Source organism: Perca fluviatilis, chromosome 4 (assembly GCF_010015445.1).
Source record: "Perca fluviatilis chromosome 4, GENO_Pfluv_1.0, whole genome shotgun sequence".
Lineage (NCBI taxonomy): Eukaryota > Metazoa > Chordata > Actinopteri > Perciformes > Percidae > Perca > Perca fluviatilis.
The window spans coordinates 44,771,371-44,796,957 of record NC_053115.1 but is presented as its reverse complement, the minus strand read 5'-3'; the positions used below and the strand labels follow the sequence as shown (position 1 = coordinate 44,796,957).

General features: G+C 40.0%; 1 protein-coding gene across 2 annotated transcripts in view; it reads right to left on the bottom strand.

The window, feature by feature from the left end:
• LOC120556948 (phospholipid transfer protein) overlaps positions 1 to 25,054 on the bottom strand; it is a 31,450-nt gene extending 6,396 nt beyond the window's left edge. Inside the window, exons 1-13 of one of the 2 annotated variants that reach the window (XM_039796848.1) lie at positions 24,943 to 25,054; positions 20,966 to 21,089; positions 20,669 to 20,768; positions 20,232 to 20,360; positions 17,032 to 17,187; positions 16,788 to 16,851; positions 16,533 to 16,688; positions 14,850 to 15,026; positions 8,457 to 8,516; positions 8,216 to 8,380; positions 8,003 to 8,070; positions 7,656 to 7,698; positions 7,441 to 7,504 (exon numbers count right to left, since the gene is read on the bottom strand). In XM_039796848.1, the coding sequence (XP_039652782.1) occupies positions 7,441 to 7,504; positions 7,656 to 7,698; positions 8,003 to 8,070; positions 8,216 to 8,380; positions 8,457 to 8,516; positions 14,850 to 15,026; positions 16,533 to 16,688; positions 16,788 to 16,851; positions 17,032 to 17,187; positions 20,232 to 20,360; positions 20,669 to 20,768; positions 20,966 to 21,083 (1,300 nt within the window). In that variant the 5' untranslated portion in view covers positions 21,084 to 21,089; positions 24,943 to 25,054. Of the gene's footprint in view, positions 1 to 7,440; positions 7,505 to 7,655; positions 7,699 to 8,002; positions 8,071 to 8,215; positions 8,381 to 8,456; positions 8,517 to 14,849; positions 15,027 to 16,532; positions 16,689 to 16,787; positions 16,852 to 17,031; positions 17,188 to 20,231; positions 20,361 to 20,668; positions 20,769 to 20,965; positions 21,090 to 24,799; positions 24,860 to 24,942 lie in introns of those variants that run through there. The other variant, XM_039796849.1, reaches the window with a different exon arrangement.
• Between the last annotated feature and the right edge of the window lie 533 nt (positions 25,055 to 25,587).

The window sequence follows — 25,587 nt, the reverse complement described above, 5'->3', positions numbered from 1 at the left end:
ACAGCACACCCCAGTCAAGTGTTGCTGTAGTTTTTGCTGAAATCACACGGGTCCAGAGCATGACGCTGCCGGGGACTCCTCACCCAAGCTAGAACGCTAACAACGTGTTAAGGTAAATTCGGCATGTATAACGTTATAATACACCAACTAAATTCTATTTTTAAGTAAATCAACAATAACCTTTACGTTATGTTCAGCATTAACTGTAACATAAAGTAACGTTACTTAAGTAACACCAAACGTCCATTGTGGTTTTGAAGTTTATTTTTGCTGTATTTATTATCAAAATTACACCACGTAAAATTCAGTTTGGGAGTGGGACAGCAAGTTACCAGCTCTATCGATAAAGTCGGCATGAAACGTGGTAACGTTAATATAATAACGTTAGGTTAGAAGTTAGCAGTTCAAAAGCGACTCATAACACAGCCATTAATGTGAACGTTAGCTAACGTCTGATAACATGAAGTTGCTGCAGTTGCTCTGCGGTTATTGGAAACCCCGTAACAAGTGGTGCACCTAACAGTTGAGTTGTTACTTTATTTCATAAGATAAGGTTAACGTCAACGTTACATATATCGGTAATTGACAGTAACGTTGCATTTGCTTCTATGAGCCATATGCCCGTTGTATGCTAGCTGTGTGTTATTTTAACAGTCTGCTGGAGCAGTCACTGTCACTAGAAGATATTCATGGCCCTTATAAGAAAGTGTGTGTGTGTGTGTGTGTGTGTGTGTGTGTGTGTGTGTGTGTGTGTTGCATGTTTTATTTCTGAGTGCTTAAGCTACAGTTAGCAGTGTTCTGATATAGCATATTGGGCAGCTGGGTAAGGTGTTGATGAATGACCAGTATGTACTAAAGTTAAGAATTAGGCTTCTTGAGTAAATGCTTGCCTCTAAGTTCTGTTGAAACTGTTTGTCAAGACCTTGAATATGACTGCAATAAAATGGATCTCTTGTTGCCTCTACTCAGCCTACCACTAACATGGAAGAACCCAGTCAGCCCCTTCAGAAGAAAGCCCCACAGATTCTTACAGAGTATGAGACTACAGGTATCCTGGCAGTGCCATCGAGGAAGCTCCTTGTGAAGACGTGCATAGGAGATTTGGTGGAGAGGTGTGGTTTGTAAGTATCTATTTTTAATTTTAACTGTATTTTAATATTTGTTTCTTGCTGTTTTTACCTTATATCTGGTCATTTGTTTGTGTTTTATTGTCTTTGCTCTTGTAAAGGCACTTTGTAACATTGTTTTGAAACGCGCTCTAAAAATTAGATTTTTATTATTGCACCATACCACGCTTTGGCATGAATATCTAACTTTAAAAATATTTTGCACTGAAACTAAAAACACCAGTATCAGCATGACTAGGGTTGGGCATCGTTTGGATTTTAACGATTCTGATTCCAATTCCGATTCTTCCTTTTGATTCCGGTTCTTATCGATTCTCAATTCCGATTCTTTGAGGGGTGGAGTTGAAACGGGTCACATGCCTATTTTCACAAATAAGAGCAAAGTTTTATTTTGATTCAAAGGTGGGTTGCAGTTTTACAGCTTTTTCAATGTAAAATAAAGCCACACTAGAGCGCCGCTTACTGTGCTCCATGGCTGCAACACAACAAGCACCTGGCTGCTACGGAAACCCAAACTTGCGCTTGTTAAATTGGGAAGTGATGATCGGATTTGAAACCAAATCCTCCAAACGATTCCAAAACGATGGAATCGTAATTTTTGAAACGATTCCGATTAGGAATCGGTTCTCAATGCCCAACCCTAAGCATGACCAGTCTCACTGAATGAGGAAGTGACAATGTTTTTGTCCTATTTTCCAGTTACCCTCTTAGTGCAGAGAAGCATCATCACCACCTTCCCATCCCTGAGTGTCAGAGCAGAAGGACAAGGGGAAGGATTTGTAAAGTAAGATTTGTAAGTAGTAGTTTAAGTACTAGTATTTTTATAATGTACATTCCGCACTCCTCTTCAATCTAATTTAGAATAAAACTCTGCTGGCAAGCTTCTAACAAACCAAATGCTGCACTCACATTTTTTTTGATTTTGGCATAATTATACTGATTCCCAGTTTCTTTTAGAATTGATTTTTTAAATATTAATTTTACCATAAGGCTCCAGAATACATTATTGAACTTACAGTGCTTCAAGAGGTCATCAGGGCAGTGCAGTATCCTTTGTGAGTGTTTAGTAGGTGAAGATAATTGCATACGTATTTTTTATGGTAACTTTAATCTCATGATTATTTTTTAAGGTTGGTCTTACTGCTCTACAACATATATCTTCCATAGCCTAAAACCACAGCCTTTGTTCTGTTTCAATTAAAATTTCCTAGCAAATGTTTAATCTGTTTGCTTGCGACCCACATACCACTAATGAGAACTGAAAAATTGTTGTTCACTGATATCTCCTTTCATTCTCAGGAGCATTACTATGATCCAGTCTCTCACTGTGGATTCCTAGAGACTAAACTGCGCAACCTTAGACGCAATCTCGAGCAAGAGCAGAGGCATTATAGGAAGCGAAAAGTGACCAATGACTGCACTGGACCCGAGAAGCCTGATACAACAGAGGATGGGCATGCCAGCAGCACAAATGAGTGAGCCACCTTGATTCAACGGTTGCGGCCCTCCGCTGAGAACCTTTCAGCGATCAAGTCAGGCATGGAGAAAACGTACACATGTCGCAGATCCTGGATTACTAAGGACTCCCCCACTGTTGCTGAAATATTCAACGAGTACCCACGGTTTTTGGACATGCCAAGTCTGGTAGGTTGCTTCCTTCCTTGGTGACTGGCTTATTTAGTCCCACTCCTCTCAAATGGGATGAACTCACAAAATGTTTGCATGGTTTATGTGCAGTAAATATAAAACAAAAAGAAACCATGTAATTCCACAGTACCTGCAAAGGGTGACATGCACACCTAACTGCTTCACAAAACAGCGCTGGGATGGGAGGTGCACGCAGCACACATCAACACAGTGAGACACAAATATGGTACTGGTCAAAGAAAGGTCAGTTTCAAGGGTTAACCTCAAGTTTTCTAACAAAACATCAGCTTTTTTCAATGACCCTACACTAACAAGATAGGCATTGGTCACTTCTATTTTCTTAGATATATTATCACAATGCTTATAGTGATACATCTGTTGAACCTGATGTTTAAAAGCCAATGTCTTTGACACATGTTTAAAGTTACAAACTGCATGTGCTAGTCTTTTAAATGGATTGTGCTTGGCTTCAAATCGCATGCACCAAAGTTTAGACAGAGTTCCAAACAAAATCATCATCCTCGGATAATGTATCATAAAATGATGTTTTGGAATGAGGTTTCTGTCATAAAGTAGTCTGAAGAGAGTATGGTGCTCTTTTATCAGCTCTTTTAGGTATACAGCAAGCCCATTTGTAACAACTGGTGCAAAGATGATGATGCATATTTCCCTAAGTATAATAAATAAATGCCAATGTTGACGTTTTCTGTCTACAAGACCTCCTAATAAAAAGGGCAAGACCAGTAAAAGGCACCACATTTGAGATGCCGTCTGTTTAACTGCATTCTCATTGGATCTGAAGTTCATTATGACTAGAGATGCACCGATTACAACTTTCTAGGCAGATAACGATTTCCGATTTTCTTTGAGTTAGACCAGCTGATACCGATTTTAGCCGATTCCAATTAAATTTTTTCTAACCACTTTACAGCACACACAAATATTTATTTTCTATCTTTTCTTTAATAGAACATGTGTTGACCAGATAATGGATCACTATAAAGTAGAACTATATAAATGACTCCTGGTGTGGGAGATTCACACACATCTAAAGAACAACGTTAGAACCATTTCCTTCTTTTCACATCTAATATCACACTAAAGAAATGTGATTCTGGTTTTTGGTGATGTCCCTCCACGCCCTACTGTTTCCTTGCAGGTGTTGCATATTGTAAACTTGTTATCTTCTGCTCACACGCTGAAGAATCCCCAAACAGCTGACATGTTGCAGGTTAACTCACCATGTTCCCTACATGTGCGAGAATAGCGCCGACACGCTTCACACCGCAGGCGGGTACGCGCCACACACGGTGGAGAAGTTGAGAGAAAGGAGAAAGAGAGCGTCTCTGTCCGTGTGTGCGTGCGTCCTTGAGAACTGTAACTCGTATAACTTGTGTTGTCAGTTAATTGTAGCGTTGACCTCCATGAAATCGGCATATGTCAGACTGACCTGCTGCTCGCCGGTCATGGCCGAGCACGTGAAAACCGGCCAATTCCGGTCACCGGCCGCTCTATCGGTGCATATCTACTTAGGACACTTGATTTGTTTTTTACATTTCCATATCCATACTGAAAACTTGAAATTGGTCATTCAGCTGTTCCAAAGTAATAAAGTTGTATTTGAAGAGCATCAGGGGACATATTAAACAACAGGAGTGAGGAGAACTGAGAGCCATCACAGTAATCACGCATCTTGTCATCAGTGCTCTTCTTATTCTGTAGAAACAGGTCCTGCATTATCTTATGTTTGAATAGAAATGTTAAAGTTTCAATGATGGATATGTACTGACATGTGTCTGCTGCCAAAATCTGTTTCATCTGACCATCCTTTCTTACGGTATCAGACCTGTGACCCAGGAAACTTTCTTTTGGTTTAACAAAGGAAAACTCCTCCATTAATGCTTGAACAGCCTCACTGTCATGTGGTACATCCAAACTACTCAACAAAGAAGCAGTTGACTGTTGCAAACTGTCTACAGGTCTCTAAAGCAACTCCTTTTGTACAGTTAACACTCCTTTCACATCTCAAAAAGTCAAATTTGACGACGCATACATCTGGGCCACAAAAGAGGCTGCACAGTCACCAAGATCAGACCGTTTCCTTGACTCTGATGCTACAGCATCAGTGGACATCTCCAAAACATCAGTTTCAACTAAATTGTTCAACGCTCCTCCTCCTCCTAAATGGGTTGAACTGAGACAGCGTTTATATTTTGTTAGAAAACTTGAGGTTAACGCTTGAAACTGACCTTTCTTTGACCAGTACCATATTTGTGTCTCACTGTGTTGATGTGTATGGCCAGGCTCATAGAACTGGTTCTGTACTGCCACTGAGAACAGACCATAGAGAACGTTTGTTCGGTGAAGTCATTCATATTTTGCCACAGGCATTAAATGAGTCGATTCTTATGTTTGTGAGGATCCTAAAAGTCAAGTACTTTGAAGACCATTTTTATGCCTATGCAGTGCAAAGAACAAAAGAATATGAACTGATTACATTGGCTGAAACTTCAGATTTTCAGTCTTTAGATATTATGACAAGCTTTGACAGCAGTGAGCTGTATTTGAACCCAAGGTACAAAATTGTATAGCTTGGATGTTATGTTCACTACACTGTAAATATGTTTCGCCCTTTGGTTGCAACTTTCCAATTGTTTAATGTTGAAAGCACTAAGATGACAACTGCTGCCTATTACCTATTATCTGTTTTACTATGTTTTTCCAATGCCTTGTATTCTGTCTCAACATGATATCAGAATATACATGGTAAATGTAAGTGCATTGTTTTTATGGTTGTGGAGTTAGTTAGGCACAAGCTATTTCATGATATGGATGAGAGTCCCTAAAACAAAATTGTCTTCACATGGGAATTAAGTAATTCAAATAAATGATTGGTTTAAGTGTAATGTATTACCTATTACAGAAACAGATTTAAGTACCGTATTTTCCGCACTATAAGGCGCACCGGATTATAAGGCGCACTTTAAATGAATGGCCTATTTTAGAACTTTTTTCATATATAGGGCGCACCGGATTATAAGGCGCATAGAATAGAAGATACTGCAGTCAAACGTTTGACTGGGGTTGCGTTATGCATCCACTAGATGGAGCTGTGCTAAAGGGAACGTCAACAAAACCGTCAGATAAAGTCAAACTTTATGAAGCATTCTGACAACTCCATTCACTCCCTCCTTATAACATTTAAATCTAAGTGGTCCGAGAAAAATGGCGATCGTCTCAACGTGGTCCCTGACATGTTGTCATCGGCTTGTCCGCTTCCAATCGAAAGGTTAGAAGCTAGGGAATACGATGACGCCCCACATCGATCATGTAGCAAGCTGGGCAGAGAAGCTAGCGACGATGACAAGTGCGGAAATGGAAAACGCGTTTTTCCTTTGTGATTCGGCCAGAAACTTCAACATTGTGAGGCGAACAGATCGTTTTGGAATATAAAGCTTGGATATTACATTTCCTTGGACTTTTGTGGATTTATGAAAATCAAGTTTTGGCCAAAATAACACTTTGTTGCTGAAAGGACAACGAAATCAGGTATGGATGCACTCTCGACAGCTGCGCAGATTATGGCTAAATTGTTTTATTGTTAATTGTTTACTTTGTAACAGTTGTGTAACTGCTATAAATCATCGTATGCTTTGTATGTGGGCTTAAATTAATCATTAGAGGCTAAGCTTTCAATTGGTGTGTCGCATGGCTGTATATTTTGAATATTTAATGCTTTAAAGTTATAAAAACGCGAATGAGTGGAAGTTTTATCGAGGTTACAGCGACGCAGTGTCCCGTCAACGGGGCAGTGATCCGAGAGGTTGATCCATATATAAGGCGCTCCGGATTATAAGGCGCACTGTCGTTTTTTGAGAAAATTAAAGGCTTTTAAGTGCGCCTTATAGTGCGGAAAATACGGTACATGATTTTTTAATGTGAAAGTCTAAATTGCACTCTGTAATAAACTTACATGAACAAATGTACGTGTTTCTTTCTTGATTGCACAAATGTAAATTATCTAAACAAAATGTTTTTAATCATAAATTTGTAATTCCACATTAATCCATCAAAACACAAGTAAACACATCTTTGTGTAAAAAATAAAACATCTTTGTGTTAAAATAACACATCTTTGTGTAAAAATAACACATCTTTGTGTTGAGCTTTTTAACACAATAGATGTGTTAAAAAAACTGTTGTGTCAAATCTGACACAAGATGTGTTGTCCCTGAGCTGATTCAGCACGTGTTAAAATATAACACATTATGTGTTGTTTTTAACACATCTTTTCTAAGAGTTTACATGCTGATAAAATTTAGGGAGCACTGCTTTTTCTGGAGACACAGAGAAACTTACGGCAGCTAACGTTCACCAACACCCTAACGATGTTACTGCAGAGAAATATGGCCTTTAGCTGTGTAATAATTTAAAATATTAATAGATTATACAAATAACTTTTCATCCATCCACACAATGTTCACTACACTTTCAAACAAGGCCACACCCATTTAGGAGAAATTAAGTGTGCACTGTTTCATACCATCAGGGCAGTGTGTAATGATCTTTAGTTAGAGAGAATCTGTAATCAGTGTCACATTGTGTTTCAGTAAAACATGCAATAACTATGTAGCAATGTTTTACAGTTGATTAATCAGATTCTTACTGTTAATTAAAGGAACCACAGACATCTGCAGCATCGCCTTTAGAGGAGCCTGCAGAGGAATCAACTGACAGACAGACAGAAAGGGAACAGGGAGACAGACAGGGAGAAAGACAGACAGGTTACTCTAATGTATCATGGTCGACGGTCTCTTACCGTTGTTGTCAGTCAGATTAAACTCTAAAGTTGTAACTAACTAAATGCTGAAAAACACTCACTGCTAGAGATTCCAGTGCTGATTGATTGGAGAAGATTTTAAACCTGAAAGAAAATAATAAAAAGAAATAATCACAAGTTCACACATTCCTTATGCATATTCCTTATGTGATTCAGATACTAAAAGACTGTAGAACAACATGTTTGGCAAACATTAAAGACTTCTGGAGGCAGCATCCACCCAGGAGGCTGAGAAGACACAGTGATCAGAGTCCTGCAGGAAGAATAAAGACTACATCCCAGTCAGATGGGTTAGGGTTAATATCAGACAGAGTCCTCTGGAGGATCATCAGAGTCCTCTGGAGGTGTGTGTGTGTGTGTGTGTGTGTGTGTGTGTGTTTGTGTTTACCTGCGGAGGTCAGCATGAACAGCCAGACGTTTTCCCTTGATAGAGACTTTAGCGTTAAACTTTGATTCCTGCAGGAGGACAGAAACATGAGCCAATAGTAGAAATATTATGAACCAAAAGTGTGTGTGTGTGTGTGTGTGTGTGTGTGTGTGTGTGTGTGTGTGTGTGTGTGTGTGTGTGTGTGTGTGTGTGTGCGTGCGTATGTGTGTGTACCATGGTCATGCTGCTCAGCTGGATCGGAGGCTGACCCGGAGGCAGCACCATCACCTTGACACTGGCTGTCATGCCGACGGTTGCTCCAGACGTCTTGATGGTGGTTTTTGGAGGCGATGTGACGGCGAGATGCAGAGAGAGCGGAGCGTCCACCAGAGCCGGGTACTGCACAGAACATGGGGTATTACATTTTAAAGTAAGTACTGCAGTTCTACTGTGTTTCTTTCTTGTTTCTTCTCACCAGCATCATGAGGGTTCCAAAGTAGGTGGTTCTCAACAACATCTCCAGATCTTTGGGCATCTGTAGCACAAGACAACACAAAGGGTCAGACTGTATCACTTCACTTCTCAGTAGTATCGTCTATATTTTATATTCTATATTTTTGCTATTTAAAAAAATGTATTCTCTGAAATAACTTTTTATTTGTTCTTTAATGATTTATGTTATTAAGTGCTTTAAAGTGGTGATAGAATGATTATATAGGGTATTTCACACTGTTCCTTATGGTCTCCTAATGGGGTATGTAACATTAGTTGGGCTGATTATTATATTTAATAATAATAATAATAATAATAATAATAATAATTTTATATTTTATTGGCCCTTATGCATCCCTGTGTTTTGGCCCTATTTGTAACAAGAGCTTTTCTTCCAAATATGGTATGGTCATGAATATTTAGATGAGCTGCGCGCTGCTTGGTTGAGCCTTATCCCCATACACACACACGTAGAGACGCGCGCTGATTGGTTGAGCGAATCGCCAATACACACACATTAGAGGTCGGGTGCTGATTGGTTGAGCGAATCCCCAATACACACACATTAAAAACGCGACAGAATCTCATTTTCCAGACCAGGGTACCCGCGTGGTCTTAAAAGCATTGAAAAAGTCTTAAATTTGATAATCTCAAATTAAGGCCTTAAAAGCCTTGAATTTGGTATACAAAGTCTTGGATTTCGTTACAAAGGTCTTATATTTTTCGCCTTTCCTAGGATTAAGTTCATACCGTAACAAAATTAACTGTTACTAATGTAGGCTAATTTAAAAACTGACCGGAGCCCGTCTCTGGACGCACCGGAGGACCGAGACACAAAGTAAACACGCCTCTCTGACTGGTACGGGGGGGGGGTTAGCGGTTAAACTGATTGGCGGATGTGCGGAATGTTTCGGGTGTGTCGAGCCTGGCTGGCCACTCAGCGCCTTCAGACAAAGCTCAAGGTAACAGGCTAACGGCTTATTAGCTAGCCAAACACCGAGCGGCTCCATTAATCTGCTAGAACAAACGGAGCGAGCAGCCGCCGCACTCTAAGATCTGTTGAGCCGTGCAGGACTTCACGGTGAGCGGACTGTTTAGAGACCATGTGACTACAGGTAACGTTACAGGTTCGCTGCTACTGTAGCGGAGCTGCAAGTAAACCAGGGCTCTCAAGTGTCACACATTGAGCGTGACAGTCACTCATTTGGTCTTTTGACACGCAATAGCCAATTAGCACTATTGTATCTGGGTAAGATTTAACACAACAACCAATGAGAAAAAAGCATGGAGCAGCGTACAGACACTTCCCTAAACGTTCACTCATTCAGAGACCCAAACGGGGTGTATTCATTCATGTATTTTTTTCGTGTATTAATTTAATATATTAATTCATTAAAATGAATTTATCATTGAGGTGAATCATTTTTATATGCACATTTAAGGAGGTTACTTCCTCAACAAAAGATGTCACTCTTGGTTGTCCGTAAAACTTAAGAGCCCTGAGTAAACGGTGAACTGAGCTGTGTGTTTTCAGTGTTAAACACAGCTGCAGGTATTCATACACGACTGTTGTTGGTGATACAGAGGTGGAAGACTTACACAGATCGTGTATTAAAGGTAGAAAAAACAGTGTTGAAGAGTTACAAATTACTTTTCAGTTACAAGTCCTGCATTCAGCATTGTCCTTAAATAATAGTAAAAAAAATATTATCAAAATATACTGTACTTAAAGTACCAAAAGTAAAAGTGCTCTTATGCAGTGTAATTATCTTATTTTATTGGATTATATTATAACCCAATAAATTGTATTAAATGACTGATACTTTAAATACAATGTGTTAGTTAATTCAAGTAGCCTACTTGTACATAATTATTTTCTAGGTTTTGAAATTTATACAGATTTGACATTTTCCCCTCATACATATCGGAATGGGTACAAAGTTGGCATTGAATTTCATTTGAAATGGTATTAAAAAGGTCTTAAAAAGCCATGAATTTAAGTTGGAGGATCCTGGGGGTACCCTGCAGACACTGCAAGGTTTCCTTACCAAATTCACTTCTGAGACTTTTTTATGTGATAAATCAACTCTATAAAGCTCAAATATGGGCCGTTTTACGAAAATGGATGGCTAATTGCAAATTTGGTAAAACTGTGTGTTGGAGTTCAGCTGCCTGTGTTGCTGCCTCGCCGCCCGGCCTGCCTTCCTCCACAGACCCGGGCCTGCTGTGAGCTTGATTGAGCTCCGGCAGTTACCCTTGTTACACCAGCAATCTCTTACCACATGTTACACACATGTCACGCCACTTAGCTATACAACATACCTAAATGTCTTATTAAGCTAACAACGGTGTCCAATTTCAAGTTAATGAATATTTGTGAACTGTAAGGGTTTCGTTAGCTGCGACTGTCCCTTCAATCCTATGTGTACAGATTGCGGCTAGTTAGCTTCATTTTTGGTCGTAATTTGAATATTTAGGGCCCGAGCACGAAAGTGCAAGGCCCCAACGGTGCCTTGCACTGAAAGTGCGAAGGAACCTATTGTTTTTCGTCAGATTATTATTATTTTTCCGAGTCCTTTGTTGCATTTTTGAGGGGGTTAGTATGCACGAAAACTCACAAAAATTTGCACACATGTCACAACTGGTGAAAATTGCAAAGTTCTGTGGTGATTGGGCTTGGGCGGCTCCCAGAGGGCTCCATAGCGCCCTCTAACGTGTGCCTTAAATTAGACAAAAGTAATAAGTTAATATACCAACTTTTGAGGGAACATAGATCTCATCTTGAAGTCTATGGTGCTATTTTTAGAAAAAATTACAAAATTCTAATATTTCCGAAATCTTGGTTTTTGTGAAAAAATCTTCATTTTACGAACACTTGTTTGAGGACTTTAGGATGCAAAAAAACTCTCAAACTTTTGCAGCCATGTGCAGAATATTAAACTCTTTCATCTGAATTCACATTTAGACTTGGGAGTGGTACGGTTGCTCTATAGCGCCCCCTAATTGGTTTTAGCCCTTGGGCACATTTTTGACGGCCTCAATATATACGAAAACTCACAAAAATTGGCGCCCACATAAACACCTGGGAGCTTTGCTAGACTCTACAGCGATTTGGCTCATACCTGTAAACGGGCTCCATAGCGCCCCCTAAGGCGTGGAAGGCCTCAACTTGGACGTAGTTGCTCTAATCTTCACCAGATTTAATAGCTATATTGCTCTAATCATTGCAGACATATTTCCCATTTACATTCATTAGCTCCGCCCAACCGGAAGGCGGCCATATTTAATTATGCATTTTTCAGGTGTTTTACATTCTTTCGAACTCGTCCTAGGCCGTGATTTCAATCTTCTTCAATCTTTGCAGGTAGTATCTGTTGACCGTCATGACGAAAAGTTATCCAGAGAATTTTGATAGTTGAAAAAATGCGCAAGTTATAGCACCTTCCTGTCTAAACAGGAAGTTGCGTTATCTTAGCAACAGTTATTCCGATTGGCCCGAAACTTGACAAGGTTGTTCCTCATAGCCGGTTTAGCATCTGTGCCAAACTTGGTGTAAATCGGCCATTAGATCGCGCTGTTTTAATTTTTTTTAATTAATCAGCAAAATATTGATATATGGGAAACCTACTCTGTCTAACTACTCCTGGGCCGTGAGTCCGATCGGCACGAAAACTTGCATATAGACTCGGAGGACCCTCGTGACAAAAAGTTATCAAAAGAATATTGATAGCTAAAACAATGCTCAAGTTATGGAGGACCAACTTCGTGTAGGTGGGTGTGGAAACAGGAACGGTTGTATTTTGCCAACGGCTATTCCGATGGACACAAAACTTAGAAGAGTTGTTCCTCATGTTCCAGTGAGGCTGTGGTTGGCGTGCTTTACGTTTTTTGCCGCTGCCCTAGGTCGTCAGTCTGCTGCGGTGTGGTAAGGGCACTTTTTCCATCTTTTGTGCCTTTCATTGTTCCGTGTCGCCGTGCATGTGGCACTAATGTGCATTCTTTTATAGAGCTCACCCTGTCTGGTTGTGTCCCTGTGTGGGTGGATGTATGCCTGGGCTGCTGGCGTTGGGTGTCTCGGTAAGCTGCATGCCTCCCTCTTTCGACCCATTTGGGCGTTATCAAGATCTGACATAGTCTTATTTGTTATAGTGTGGGCCGCTGTGTGTGTGCGCGGGGTGGGTGTCCTGTTTTAATGGTGTTTCACAACACAGGTGGACCAGGCTGCAGCCTTATACATGCTGCTGTGGGGCTATCGTGGTGCCACGATTAATTAAAGGGCCAGTATCCCCCCGGCGCATTCTTACCCCATTGAAACTGTTCTGGATAACGGCAAAACTGTTCTGGATAACGGCTTATTATGCATGTTTGATTGTTGATTTGAATTGTGTTTCTTGTTTATTTTTCTATTTCATCACTTACATTTTAACAGAAAGATTGCTATTTTAAAATGTTTAATTAAATAAAAATTGTATATTTTTATATTTACTTTATTGTCTCTGACCCCTGATTCTGATGAACAAATCTGTGTGCTTTAAAGGTCTTGGGCCTATCCCAAGTGGCGTTGTCGGATATTTTTAGTTTTCTTGAGTGTCATAGGGTACTCACATTGCCACACTTGCATATAGACTCGGAGGACCCTCATGACAAAAAGTTATCAAAAGATTTTTGATAGCTAAAACAATGCGCACGTTATGGAGGACCAAGTTCCTGTAGGTGGGTGTCGAAACAGGAACGGTTGTATTTTGGCAAAAGTTATTCCGATTTACATGAAACTTAGAATGTGTGGTCTACATGTGATGTTGCGTCTGCCAGTACCCCCCAATGCAAGAAGCAAGGGCCCGTCATCGCTGCTTGCAGCTTTAATTACAGTCTAAGAGGAGGCTAGCTAGCTAGCTCTCATTGATAGAGCTCCATCCAGCTGCAGGCTCTATCAATGAGACTCACGGACAAGCGGCGTTTATTTCCCCAATCGTTTGTTTAAATAACTCAACACATTATAATTACACACATTAAAAGAGTAACTGGAACCTGTGGTAAGAGATTGCTGGCGTAACAAGCTCGCTGACCGCGCTTTCACTCACATGCACCGGGCATTTAGCTAGCAGGAAGAGGGGAGTTGCAGGCCCTGGAGCTCTGTCAGGGCAGGGGCATTTGGTTGTCATTAGCCCAAAACGGTGACTTTGCGCGGGTATGGAGTGCCGTGGGCTGCCAGTCATGAGGGAGCTCAATCGAGCTCACAGCAGGCCGGGGTGTGTGAAGGAAGGCAGGCCGGGCAGCGAGGCAGCAACACAGGCAGCACCGGCGCTGAACTCCGACACACAGTCGGACAAAATTTGCAATTAGACATCAATTTTCGTAAAACGGCCCATATTTGACCTCTACATAGTTGATTTCTCACATAAAAAAGTCTCAGAAGTGAATTTAATGGTAAAATAGCATATGAACAATGTATACATTTTCTGAGATCTGCGTGACCTAGCTAGATTCAGAAGACTACCTGATCTCAGGTCAGTTGTGTAGCCTATGTAAATGTTGGGGCGTGACCGTTCTCTTAATACACCCATGGCTGTGACAAAGGTTCTGGTTTTTGAGATGCTTACGTAAGCAACTAGCTTTGTTGAGATTCGCCCGTTTTCAGCGGCAGTTTCAAAATATGAGATTTTCATAGTAAAGGGGTGTCAGTGGGACTTTGAGCTTCTATGTATGTCCTATTTACCCACCAAACTGTCGTTATTCAACTATGACAAGGTAAAATCAGTTTTGCATTCTATCACCCCTTTAAATTGCCTTGTTGAAGAAATATGCCACATAATAAACTTCCCTTGCCTTCTGTTTGCTTTGATGGATTCAGGGTCTGTGGTGGTTCTGGAGGATTCTAGGGTCTGTACGTTGTTCTGGAGGATTCTAGGGTCTGTACTTTGCTCTGGAGGATTCTAGGGTCTGTGGTGGTTCTGGAGGATTCTAGGGTCTGTAGTGCTTCTGGAGGATTCTAGGGTCTGTACTTTGTTCTGGAGGATTCTAGGGTCTGTACTTTGCTCTGGAGGATTCTAGGGTCTGTGGTGGTTCTGGAGGATTTTAGGGTCTGTGGTGGTTCTGGAGGATTCTAGGGTATGTGGTCGTTCTGGAGGATTCTATGGTATGTGAAGGTCATGGAGGATTCTAGGTTCTGTGGTGGTTCTGGAGGATTCTAGGGTCTGTAGTTGTTCTCGATGACTGACTGTTTTCAGTATCTGTATTGGTTTTTATGATGTGTGATAATGTTAATGTTGTGGTGGTCTGTGAGGGTTTTAGAGGTCTTTGCTAGTTTTAGAGGTCTGGGTTGGTTTTAGAGGTCTGTGTTGGTTTTAGAGGTTTGTCTTGGTTTTAGAGGTCTGACCTTCTCGTTGATGATGTCCATCTGGAAGATTCCTGCCCTGTAGTAAGCATACATTCCGCTGTCGAAGAAGAACTCAGACAGAGCGAGATAAACCATCCGGTCGTACTCTCTGATCACTGGGTTGACAGCATAATTCGCCAACTTGTCGTTTGGATTAGACAGGTCGAAGAACATCCCCTACAGACACATCACACTCGTTACTGTTCCCTACAGACACATCACACTCGTTACTGTTCCTTACAGACACATCACACTTGTTACTGTCCCCTACAGACACATCACACTCGTTACTGTTCCCTACAGACACATCACACTCGTTACTGTTCCCTACAGACACATCACACTCGTTACTGTCCCCTACAGACACATCACACTCGTTACTGTCCCCTACAGACACATCACACTCGTTACTGTTCCCTACAGACATATCACACTCGTTACTGTCCCCTACAGACACATCACACTCTCGTACTGTCCCCTATACACACATCACACTCGTTACTGTTCCCTACAGACACATCACACTCGTTACTGTCCCCTACAGACACATCACACTCGTTACTGTCCCCTACAGACACATCACACTCGTTACTGTTCCTTACAGACACATCACACTCGTTACTGTCCCCTACAGACACATCACACTCGTTACTGTTCCTTACAGACACATCACACTCGTTACTGTTCCCTACAGACACATCACACTCGTTACTGTCCCCTACAGACACATCACACTCGTTACTGTTCCTTACAGACACATCACACTCGTTACTGTCCCTACAGACACATCACACTCGTTACTGTCCCCTACAGACACATCACACTCGTTACTGTTCCCTACAGACACATCACACTCGTTACTGTCCCCTACAGACACATCACACTCGTTAATGTTCCCTACAGACACATCACACTCGTTACTGTCCCCTACAGACACATCACACTCGTTACTGTCCCCTACAGACACATCACACTCGTTACTGTTCCTTACAGACACATCACACTCGTTACTGTCCCCTACAGACACATCACACTCGTTACTGTTCCTTACAGACACATCACACTCGTTACTGTCCCCAACAGACACATCACACTCGTTACTGTTCCTTACAGACACATCACACTCGTTACTGTTCCCTACAGACACATCACACTCGTTATTGTCCCCTACAGACACATCACACTCGTTACTGTTCCCTACACACACATCACACTCGTTACTGTTCCTTACAGACACATCACACACGTTACTGTCCCCAACAGACACATCACACTCGTTACTGTCCCCTACAGACACATCACACTCGTTACTGTTCCTTACAGACACATCACACTCGTTACTGTTCCCTACAGACACATCACACTCGTTACTGTTCCCTACAGACACATCACACTCGTTACTGTCCCCTACAGACACATCACACTCGTTACTGTCCCCTACAGACACATCACACTCGTTACTGTCCCCAACAGACACAATACACTCCTTAGTGTCCCCAAGACACTCATTAGTATTCCCTACTGACACATCACACTCATTACTCTTTCCTACAGACACAACACACCTGTTAGGGTTCCCTACAGACAGAACACAGTATCTTACTTCATGAGCTGTTAAAATATCTCTAGTCAAAATATGTAATGTATAATATATAATAAAACATCTCGAGTATAGAGTCTGACCTTGAAGTGCATGTCGAGGCTCCGGGACGTCACTACCGGATCATCGATCAGAGAATAATCAATCCCAATAAACTGATCGACCTCTGTCCTCACAGGGATCGTGTCCAACATCGAGTTCACGTGAACCAGAGCGGAGTGGTTCAGAGCCGGACAGATCTGAGAGACAGACAGGGAGACAGAGAGACAGACAGGTTCATAGCGGACAGACAGACAGACAGACAGACAGACAGACAGACGCTCAGACAGGTGACTGACCTGCTGGTTGAGGAGGAAGCGCATGCCTGATGTCAGGAATTTGGACAGGAAGTCGTAAACTTTCCTGAATGAAAACAAACAAAAAGTTCATAATTGGCCGATACTGAGGTAACATCAGTGACGTATTGATCATTATTAATAATCATTAATTATATGCAGTAATCGTTAATCGTTATAGATCAGTAATCTTTAATTGTGGTTATGGTTAGTAATTAGAAGTCATAAATCTTTATTGTTGTTTTACCCGAGTGTTCCGCTGAATTTTGCCCTCATTTTGTCGATTTTGGCGTCACAGGTGACGTTGTTGATCTTCAGTCGTCCTTCATCGTCTCTGATTAGACTCAGAACCGTGTTGATGTTCACTCCTTCAGCCGATGCGTTGATGTTTCCCGTGTCGTAACTGAGGGACACAAACACTTCATCACACAGCTTCATCACTGACAGGAATACAACCACAATATTCATCTTCAACAATTGTCATAATCATCTAATCTTCACTTTTCATCTTCACTTATTATAATCTTCATTTATCATCATAATGAGTTACATCAGTGTTGTGCAGAAGAACTTTTTCAGAAAATTGGGGCCGACAGAGAGCATCCGTCACTCTACTTTTTGGGACTAGTTAGCCCTTGTCTACAGTGTCCGACAGGGGCCCTGCAACTTAAGAAAACACATGCAAATAGACAAAACACCGATTGCCGTACTGTTTAGTTCAAAAACATCCAAGACACCAAAGTACGAAGAGCGGATAAGACGCAAGCTTTTATTTTGAAAAGGTCTGGAAAACTTCTGTTGTGTAATCTGGATGCAGCGGTTTTTTTTTATTGCATTTGTTTTTGGGGTTTGTGTGCTTTTCTTTTTGCATCGTTTTTTTATTTGCAGTGTGTTTCTGTATTTGGTTGTTTATTTGGTTGTGTTGTGTGTATTTGCAGTGTGTTTGTGTATTTGGTTGTGTTGTGTGTATTTGCAGTGTGTTTGTGTATTTGGTTGTGTTGTGTGTATTTGCAGTGTGTTTATGTATTTGGTTGGTCTGTGTGTATTTGGAGTGTGTTTGTGTATTTGGTTGTGTTGTGTGTATTTGCAGTGTGTTTGTATTTGGTTGTGTTGTGTGTATTTGCAGTGTGTTTGTGTATTTGGTTGCGTTGTGTGTATTTGCAGTGTGTTTATGTATTTGGTTGTATTGTGTGTATTTGCAGTTTGTTTATGTATTTGGTTGTGTTGTGTGTATTTGCAGTGTGTTTGTGTATTTGGTTGTGTTGTGTGTATTTGCAGTGTGTTTGTGTATTTGGTTGTGTTGTGTGTATTTGCAGTGTGTTTCTGTATTTGGTTGTGTTGTGTGTATTTGCAGTGTGTTTGTGTATTTGGTTGTGTTGTGTGTATTTGCAATGTGTTTGTATTTGGTTGTGTTGTGTGTATTCGCAGTGTGTTTGTGTATTTGGTTGTGTTGTGTGTATTTGCAGTGTGTTTCTGTATTTGGTTGTGTTGTGTGTATTTGCAGTGTGTTTATGTATTTGGTTGCATTGTGTGTATTTGCAGTGTGTTTATGTATTTGGTTGCATTGTGTGTATTTGCAGTGTGTTTATGTATTCGGTTGCGTTGTGTGTATTTGCAGTGCGTTTGTGTATTTGGTTGCGTTGTGTGTATTTGCAGCACGTTTGCTGAATGCTGCACATGTGCTGTCAAATTAATGAAGTTGTTTTCTTAATTTGCTTGTGTTTTGTTTATTTGCATGTGTTTTCTTAAGTTGCAGGGCTTTGGCCACTGTTGGCCATCGTACTTGTCGGCTTTATTCGGGTCAGTTTCGGAGCCTGCCAGTGAGAGGAATCACTCTGATTGGCTGTTCAGCTTAAGCTAACATTAGTAAGGAATTAAATCAGTGTTCTGTTGAGAAATATTATTCATATAGATGAATGCTAATGTTAAGTTTGTTTTTGTAGAGGAACTGATAAGAACCAGTAGAAGAACTAACAAGAACCAGTAGAGGAACTAACAAGAACCAGTAGAGGAACTAACAAGAACCAGTAGAAGAACTAACAAGAACCAGTAGAGGAACTAACAAGAACCAGTAGAAGAACTAACAAGAACCAGTTAAAAAACTAACAAGAACCGGTAGAAGAACCAGTTAAAAACTAATAAGAACCAGTAGAGGAACTAACAAGAACAAGTAGATGAATTAACAAGAACCAGTAGAGGAACTAACAAGAACCAGTGAAAAAACTAACAAGAACCAGTTAAAAACTAACAAGAACCAGTAGAGGAACTAACAAGAACCAGTTAAAAAACTAACAAGAACCAGTAGAAGAACTAACAAGAACAAGTAGATGAACTAACAAGAACCAGTAGAAGAACTAACAAGAACCAGTAAAAGAACTAACAAGAACCAGTAGAGGAACTAACAAGAACCAGTAAAAGAACTAACAAGAACTAGTAGAAGAACTAACAAGAACCAGTAGAGGAACTAACAAGAACCAGTAAAAGAACTAACAAGAACCAGTTAAAAAACTAACAAGAACCAGTAGAGGAACTAACAAGAACCAGTTAAAAAACTAACAAGAACAAGTAGAAGAACTAACAAGAACCAGTAGAGGAACTAACAAGAGCCAGTTAAAAAACTAACAAGTACCAGTTAAAAAACTAACAAGAACCAGTAGTAGAACTAACAAGAACCAGTATAGGAACTAACAAGAACCAGAGAACCAGTAGAAGAACTAACAACAAACAGTATAGGAACTAACAAGAACCAGTAGAAGAACTAACAAGAACCAGTAAAAGAACTAACAAGAACCAGTAGAAGAACGAACAAGAACCAGTTAAAAAACTAACAAGAACCAGTAGAGGAACTAACAAGAACCAGTTAAAAAACTAACAAGAACCAGTAGAAGAACTAACAAGAACCAGTAGAGGAACTAACAAGAGCCAGTTAAAAAACTAACAAGAACCAGTAAAAAAACTAACAAGAACCAGTTAAAAAGCTAACAAGAACCAGTAGAAGAACTAACAAGAACCAGTTAAAAAACTAACAAGAACCGGTAGAAGAACCAGTTAAAAAACTAACAAGAACAAGTAGAAGAACTAATAAGAACCAGTATAGGAACTAACAAGAACCAGAGAACCAGTAGAAGAACTAACAAGAACCAGTAAAAGAACTAACAAGAACCAGAGAACCAGTAGAAGAACTAACAACAAACAGTAGAGGAACTAACAAGAGCCAGTTAAAAAACGTAAACAAGTACCAGTTAAAAAACTAACAAGAACAAGTAGAAGAACTAACAAGAACCAGTATAGGAACTAACAAGAACCAGAGAACCAGTAGAAGAACTAACAAGAACCAGTAAAAGAACTAACAAGAACCAGTAGAAGAACTAACAAGAACCAGTATAGGAACTAACAAGAACCAGAGAACCAGTAGAAGAACTAACAAGAACCAGTAAAAGAACTAACAAGAACCAGTAGAGGATCCGTCGGTGGAAACTCAGCGAGATGGATGAGTTCTGAACGTCGAATAACAATCCAACTTCAGGGACGAACTGCAAATCAGCGTGAGTCAGATTCAGCTCTGTTATCTTCACACTGAGACAGACAAGAGAAATATTAAACACACAAGATATTAATACACACTGAATATTCAGTTATAAAGATATTAATACACACTGAGCATTCGGTATTACAGTATTACTTAAAGATATTATACACACTGAGTATTGCGTATTACAGTATTACTTTAAGATATAATACACACTGAATATTGAGTATTACAGCATTACTTTAAGTTTATATAATACACACTGAGTATTCAGTTTTACAGTATTACTTTAAGAAGATATAACACACACTGAGTTTTCAGTATTACAGTATTTCTTTAGTAGAAAGATATTTACTCAGTGATGGTGTATTGGAAGCGTCCTTCCTTCCCCAGCATCTCCGGCATACTGATGTTGCTGAGCTCCTCTTCAACAAACTTCTGAGTCTCAAACTTCACTGAAAACACAAAACACAGAATGTCTGTACTTTAAGAAATACTTATATAATACTATATATATATTTATATATATAATACTAGTAGTACACTATAAACAAAACATACTACTGCCCCAGAGACTCTCGCCGCAAGATTTTTCATTTAAAAGTTTGTTAGTTTGTTAATAGACTTCTGGATAATAACTGCATATACTTACACATGTCCAGTCCTTTGTCAGTGATTCGGATTTTGCAGCCGGCGGGTTGAGCGGCAGCCATGATGGACAAGACCGAAAGGAGGAAGAGGGACAACAAACAGGAAGTCATCCTGAGCATATCGACCTGAAACACAGAAGAACATCAAGACCCGGGATAAGAGGCTGGATTCAGTCGGTGTGTCGTGTCTCTGCTGTCGGGTTGTTTCAGAGGTTCTGGGTGTAGGTCAGATATTTATCTTCTTAGTTTCTTTAGTTTAAGTTAGTGGATCCTGTTAGTTTATAAATTATTCAGGGTAGAATAAGTAGGGTTAATGCCCAATAGTTGGACAATGAACACCTCGAAGGGCATTAACCCTACTTATTTATAGCATATTTTAGTGCATTTTACAATCAAAATAATTTTTTTTTCAAATAATAGCTGTGTTTCCCTGGTTACACCTGAGGGTTTAACTAACTAACTAACTTCCTCTGCACACTGGAGGACCCTGGAAAGCTGTCTCTAAATTTAGAGACAGCTTACCAGCAGTGAACGCAGGTCAGAGGTCACTCTGAACAGACAGATTAGACAGGGTTAGTTCCTCCTGTTGCTCCACAGCTGGTGGAGAAACTTGAACTGCAGTAACCCCTGTTACACAACACTCCTCTCCTTCTCTTTTCTCTCTCTAACTCTCTTTCTTTCTCTCCTTCTCTTTACTCGCTAACTTTAACCCTCCTCCTCTCTTTCTCTCTCTTTTCTCTGTCAACAGCCTCCCGTCCCTCAGCCTATTTTTCTTTCTCTGTGGTATATAATGAGAGACAATTATATACCACACTGAGGAATAAGGTTTTAAAAGAACTCAGTTAGGCAAAAGCAGCATTTTTTATTGATGCTATTCGTGAAGTCAATGGAAATACCACAGAAATCTGGCATAATCTACAAAAATTAACAGGGAAATCATACACCATTAGTAACTCATGATCCAAGTAAAGTGGCAGCAGCATTTAATTGTTATTTTATTAATTCCATAAATGCTCTGTCTCAGAATTTTGCCAGATCAAATTACTCTCTCACTCCTTTAAATACAGATGACCCCATTATGACTTTTAGAGGAGTGACAAACTTCAAAGTAAATTAAATCATCTCTTCTCTTACTGGTTCAAAGGCATAATATATATATATATATATATATATATATATATATATATATATATATATATATATATATATATGGGATGGATACAGCATTTATAAAAACCAAAAAGGAGGCACTCATCCCATCTATTACGAAAATTGTTAATTTGTCGATTAATGAAGGAGTGTTTCCAAGTTCTTGGAAGACTGCAATAATAACACCAGTATTCAAATCCGGTCATCATAGTGTCATCAGCAACTATCGACCGATAAGCATTCTTCCAGCAGTTTCCAAAATTGCAGAAAAATGTATATCTGAACAGATTACAATGTATTTAAATGCACGTTCCTTCCCATTACATCCTATGAAATTTGAATTTAGAAAACAAAATTCTACAGAAACGGCTAATGTCTTTCTGTTGGAAAATATAAAGGCTAAACTGGATAAGTGGTCAGAGCTGTTTTTCTTGATTAAAAAAAGCTTTCGATTTGGTTAATCATGAGGTTTTAATTAATAAGTTATCAAAGTTACATTTTTAATCAGATGTCATTAAATGTATAAAGTCATATGTTACAGACAGAAAGCAATGTGTTTGTGTGGATAATAACATCGCCCACATAAGTGACATTCATTTGGGGTGTACCCCAAGGTTCCATTTTGGGTCCCCTGTTATTCAGTTTATATATCAATGATCTACCTGAGGTCTGACCACCTACTGTCACCTGCCAGATGTACGCTGATGACACTGTCATATATCTACATGCTACAAACAAGAGGCAAGCCGCAGAAGAGCTATCAGCTACAATGATCAATATCTCCAATTGGCTAGCAAACTCATGTCTGCGCCTTAATACTGATAATAAGACTGTATGTTTTTTTTCTCGAAACCATTTCAGGTGACTACCTCTTGAAGCTCATCAAGAGAATGCCAAGAGTGTGCAAAGCAGTAATCAGAGCAAAGGGTGGCTACTTTGAGGAATCTAAAATATAAGACATGTTTTCAGTTATTTCACACTTTTTTGTTAAGTACATAATTCCATATGTGTTCATTCATAGTTTTGATGCCTTCAGTGAGAATCTACAATGTAAATAGTCATGAAAAGGAAACACATTGAATGAGAAGGTGTGTCCAAACTTTTGGCCTGTACTGTAGCAACTTTTAACAGTAACGCAAATAGTTACTTTCCCTGGTAACAAGTTACTTTTATTATAGAGTAATTCAGTTACTAACTCATTTACTTTTTGGAACAAGTTGTGAGTAACTATATCTAATTACTTTTTTAAAGTAACGTTCCCAGCTCTGTTAATAACTAATCAAATATGCTGCCATAATACAGAATGTGTTTGTCCTTATCGCATAGTAGATAGATAGATAGATCGTATAGTAGTGTCTCTGTGTGTGCTTATGTGTTGTTGATGTGTTCTAATGTGTGTCTATGCACTTGTACCTGTGTCTACTGTGTATGATATACTTGTGTTATGTTTTTCTCATGCCATCAACCTGCCAGTTGTCCTGATCTCTAATAGAGGTTGTGTCATTTTACTTGTCTATGTCTTTCTTCATTTATGTGTATTTGTTGTATTGTATCCATTGTTTTTAAGCCAACACAAAACCAAAAACACACAAAAATAAGATGGTGGTCACCTGACAGTCTAAACAACATAAAAAGGAATAAAAACTGTCAATATTCATGAAACTGGTGTAGAACTACACTCGGAAACTGTAAGTGGACCTACATAAAGCCGCCTGTTTTCATGAAGCATTCGTACATGTAGCTGTAAAAGTAAACATGGTAATTGTAAAAAGAAGTTAAGGAGAAAACAAGACTTTCACCCAGGAAGTGGGTCAATGAGGTCACCCTCATCCACCCACACTGTATATCATATGAATTGTTGTGAATATTTTTTTGTACGATATCATACGAACCAACACAGCCTCACTCCCAGAGCGCCAGAAAGCGGCGCTTGGTCAGGTAACTTTGGCGTTTGTTAGTGACGCTAAAAGTCTCCTTTAGCTCTCTTGGTCAGGACTCTGGACGTCACTTTTTGACGCTCTGGGTCGGGACGTACGTTTAACTGACATGCAGCACAAGAATGGGACATTGCATGATGTGTTGCATGATGTTACTTTAACGTCTTGTCATTAATGTGTCAGATGTTATAAAACAGGAATTCCCAAATGAAACCATGAAACTCGGTGGATTTACTGTAAGAAGACGAACAGACAATGAATTAAAGTTTGACAGTAAAGTCTCTTTTAAAACCCATCATTAATCATCAGGTCTGAAGCTTCAAACAGCCTTTAACGAGCAGAAAGTCCTCACAAATATAGACATACCGGCCCACACACACGCACACTCTGTAATCTGTTTGATTACAGCTCAGAGACGACAGCCAATCACCAGCCAGCTGCCGCACCCACATCTGGCGACCACTAACCGCTAACAGCTAACTGCTAACAGCTAACAGCTAACAGCTAACAGCTACAGCTAATCTCTAATTAAAAAGCTTCAGATGATAGAGAAGAAGACTACACCCAGCCTGACCTCTGACCTCTGGTCTGTCACAGAGACCTAACCCTTCAGCACCTTATACTTTCAATATAATATATAAATATAATATAACCTTCAGCACTTTATTTTTTAAACATAATATATAAATATAATATAATCTAGTCTGATTTCACACAGAACAGAAGCACAGGAGATACCCTGTTACTCACCTGTCCATGATGAACGTCTGTCTGTCTGTCTGTCTGTCTGTCTCTGTCTGTCTGTCTCTCTTTCTGTCTGTCTGTCTGTCTGTCTGTCTTTAGTTGAACTCTGAATGATGAAATGATAAAATGATGAAATCAAATAAACTCACAGTGTGAAGGAGGAGCTTCTGAAGTGTTTCTGTTCTTCTGTCTCTGTTCACTCTGACTGTCTCTGTCTCTCTGTGTGGACACTTTTATCCCGAGGGAGACAATGACTCCTCCCCCACTCCTCCCCTCCCCCAACCCCCTCCTCCCTCTCCCTTTTAAGAGAACATTGGCTTCTCTTCTCTCTTCTTACATTTGACAAGGTTTCTGTCTGATTATAATGTCACAGTGACGGAGAACCCACTTTCCAGGAAAACCAAAGCTGTGTGTCTGTGTGTGTGTGAGTGTGTGTGTGTGTGTGTGTGTGTGTGTGTGTGCGTGCGTGCGTGCGTGTGTGCATGCGTGCGTGCGTGATGGGTTCAGGATGTTTCTGTTGAACTAAAGCATTTGATTTAGTCTGACATCAAACAGCTGGAACACCCCCACCCCAACCACTCACTCACACACATACACACACACAAACAGACAAACACACACACACATATAGACACACACACAGACACACACAGAGACACACACACACAGTTATAGAAGAACCTTTTGGTTTGAAGTCCATTTTTTCTGTGAATGTGGTATGTCTGTGATAATACACTCACCTAAAGGATTATTATGAACACCTGTTAAATTTCACATTAATGCAATTATCTAAT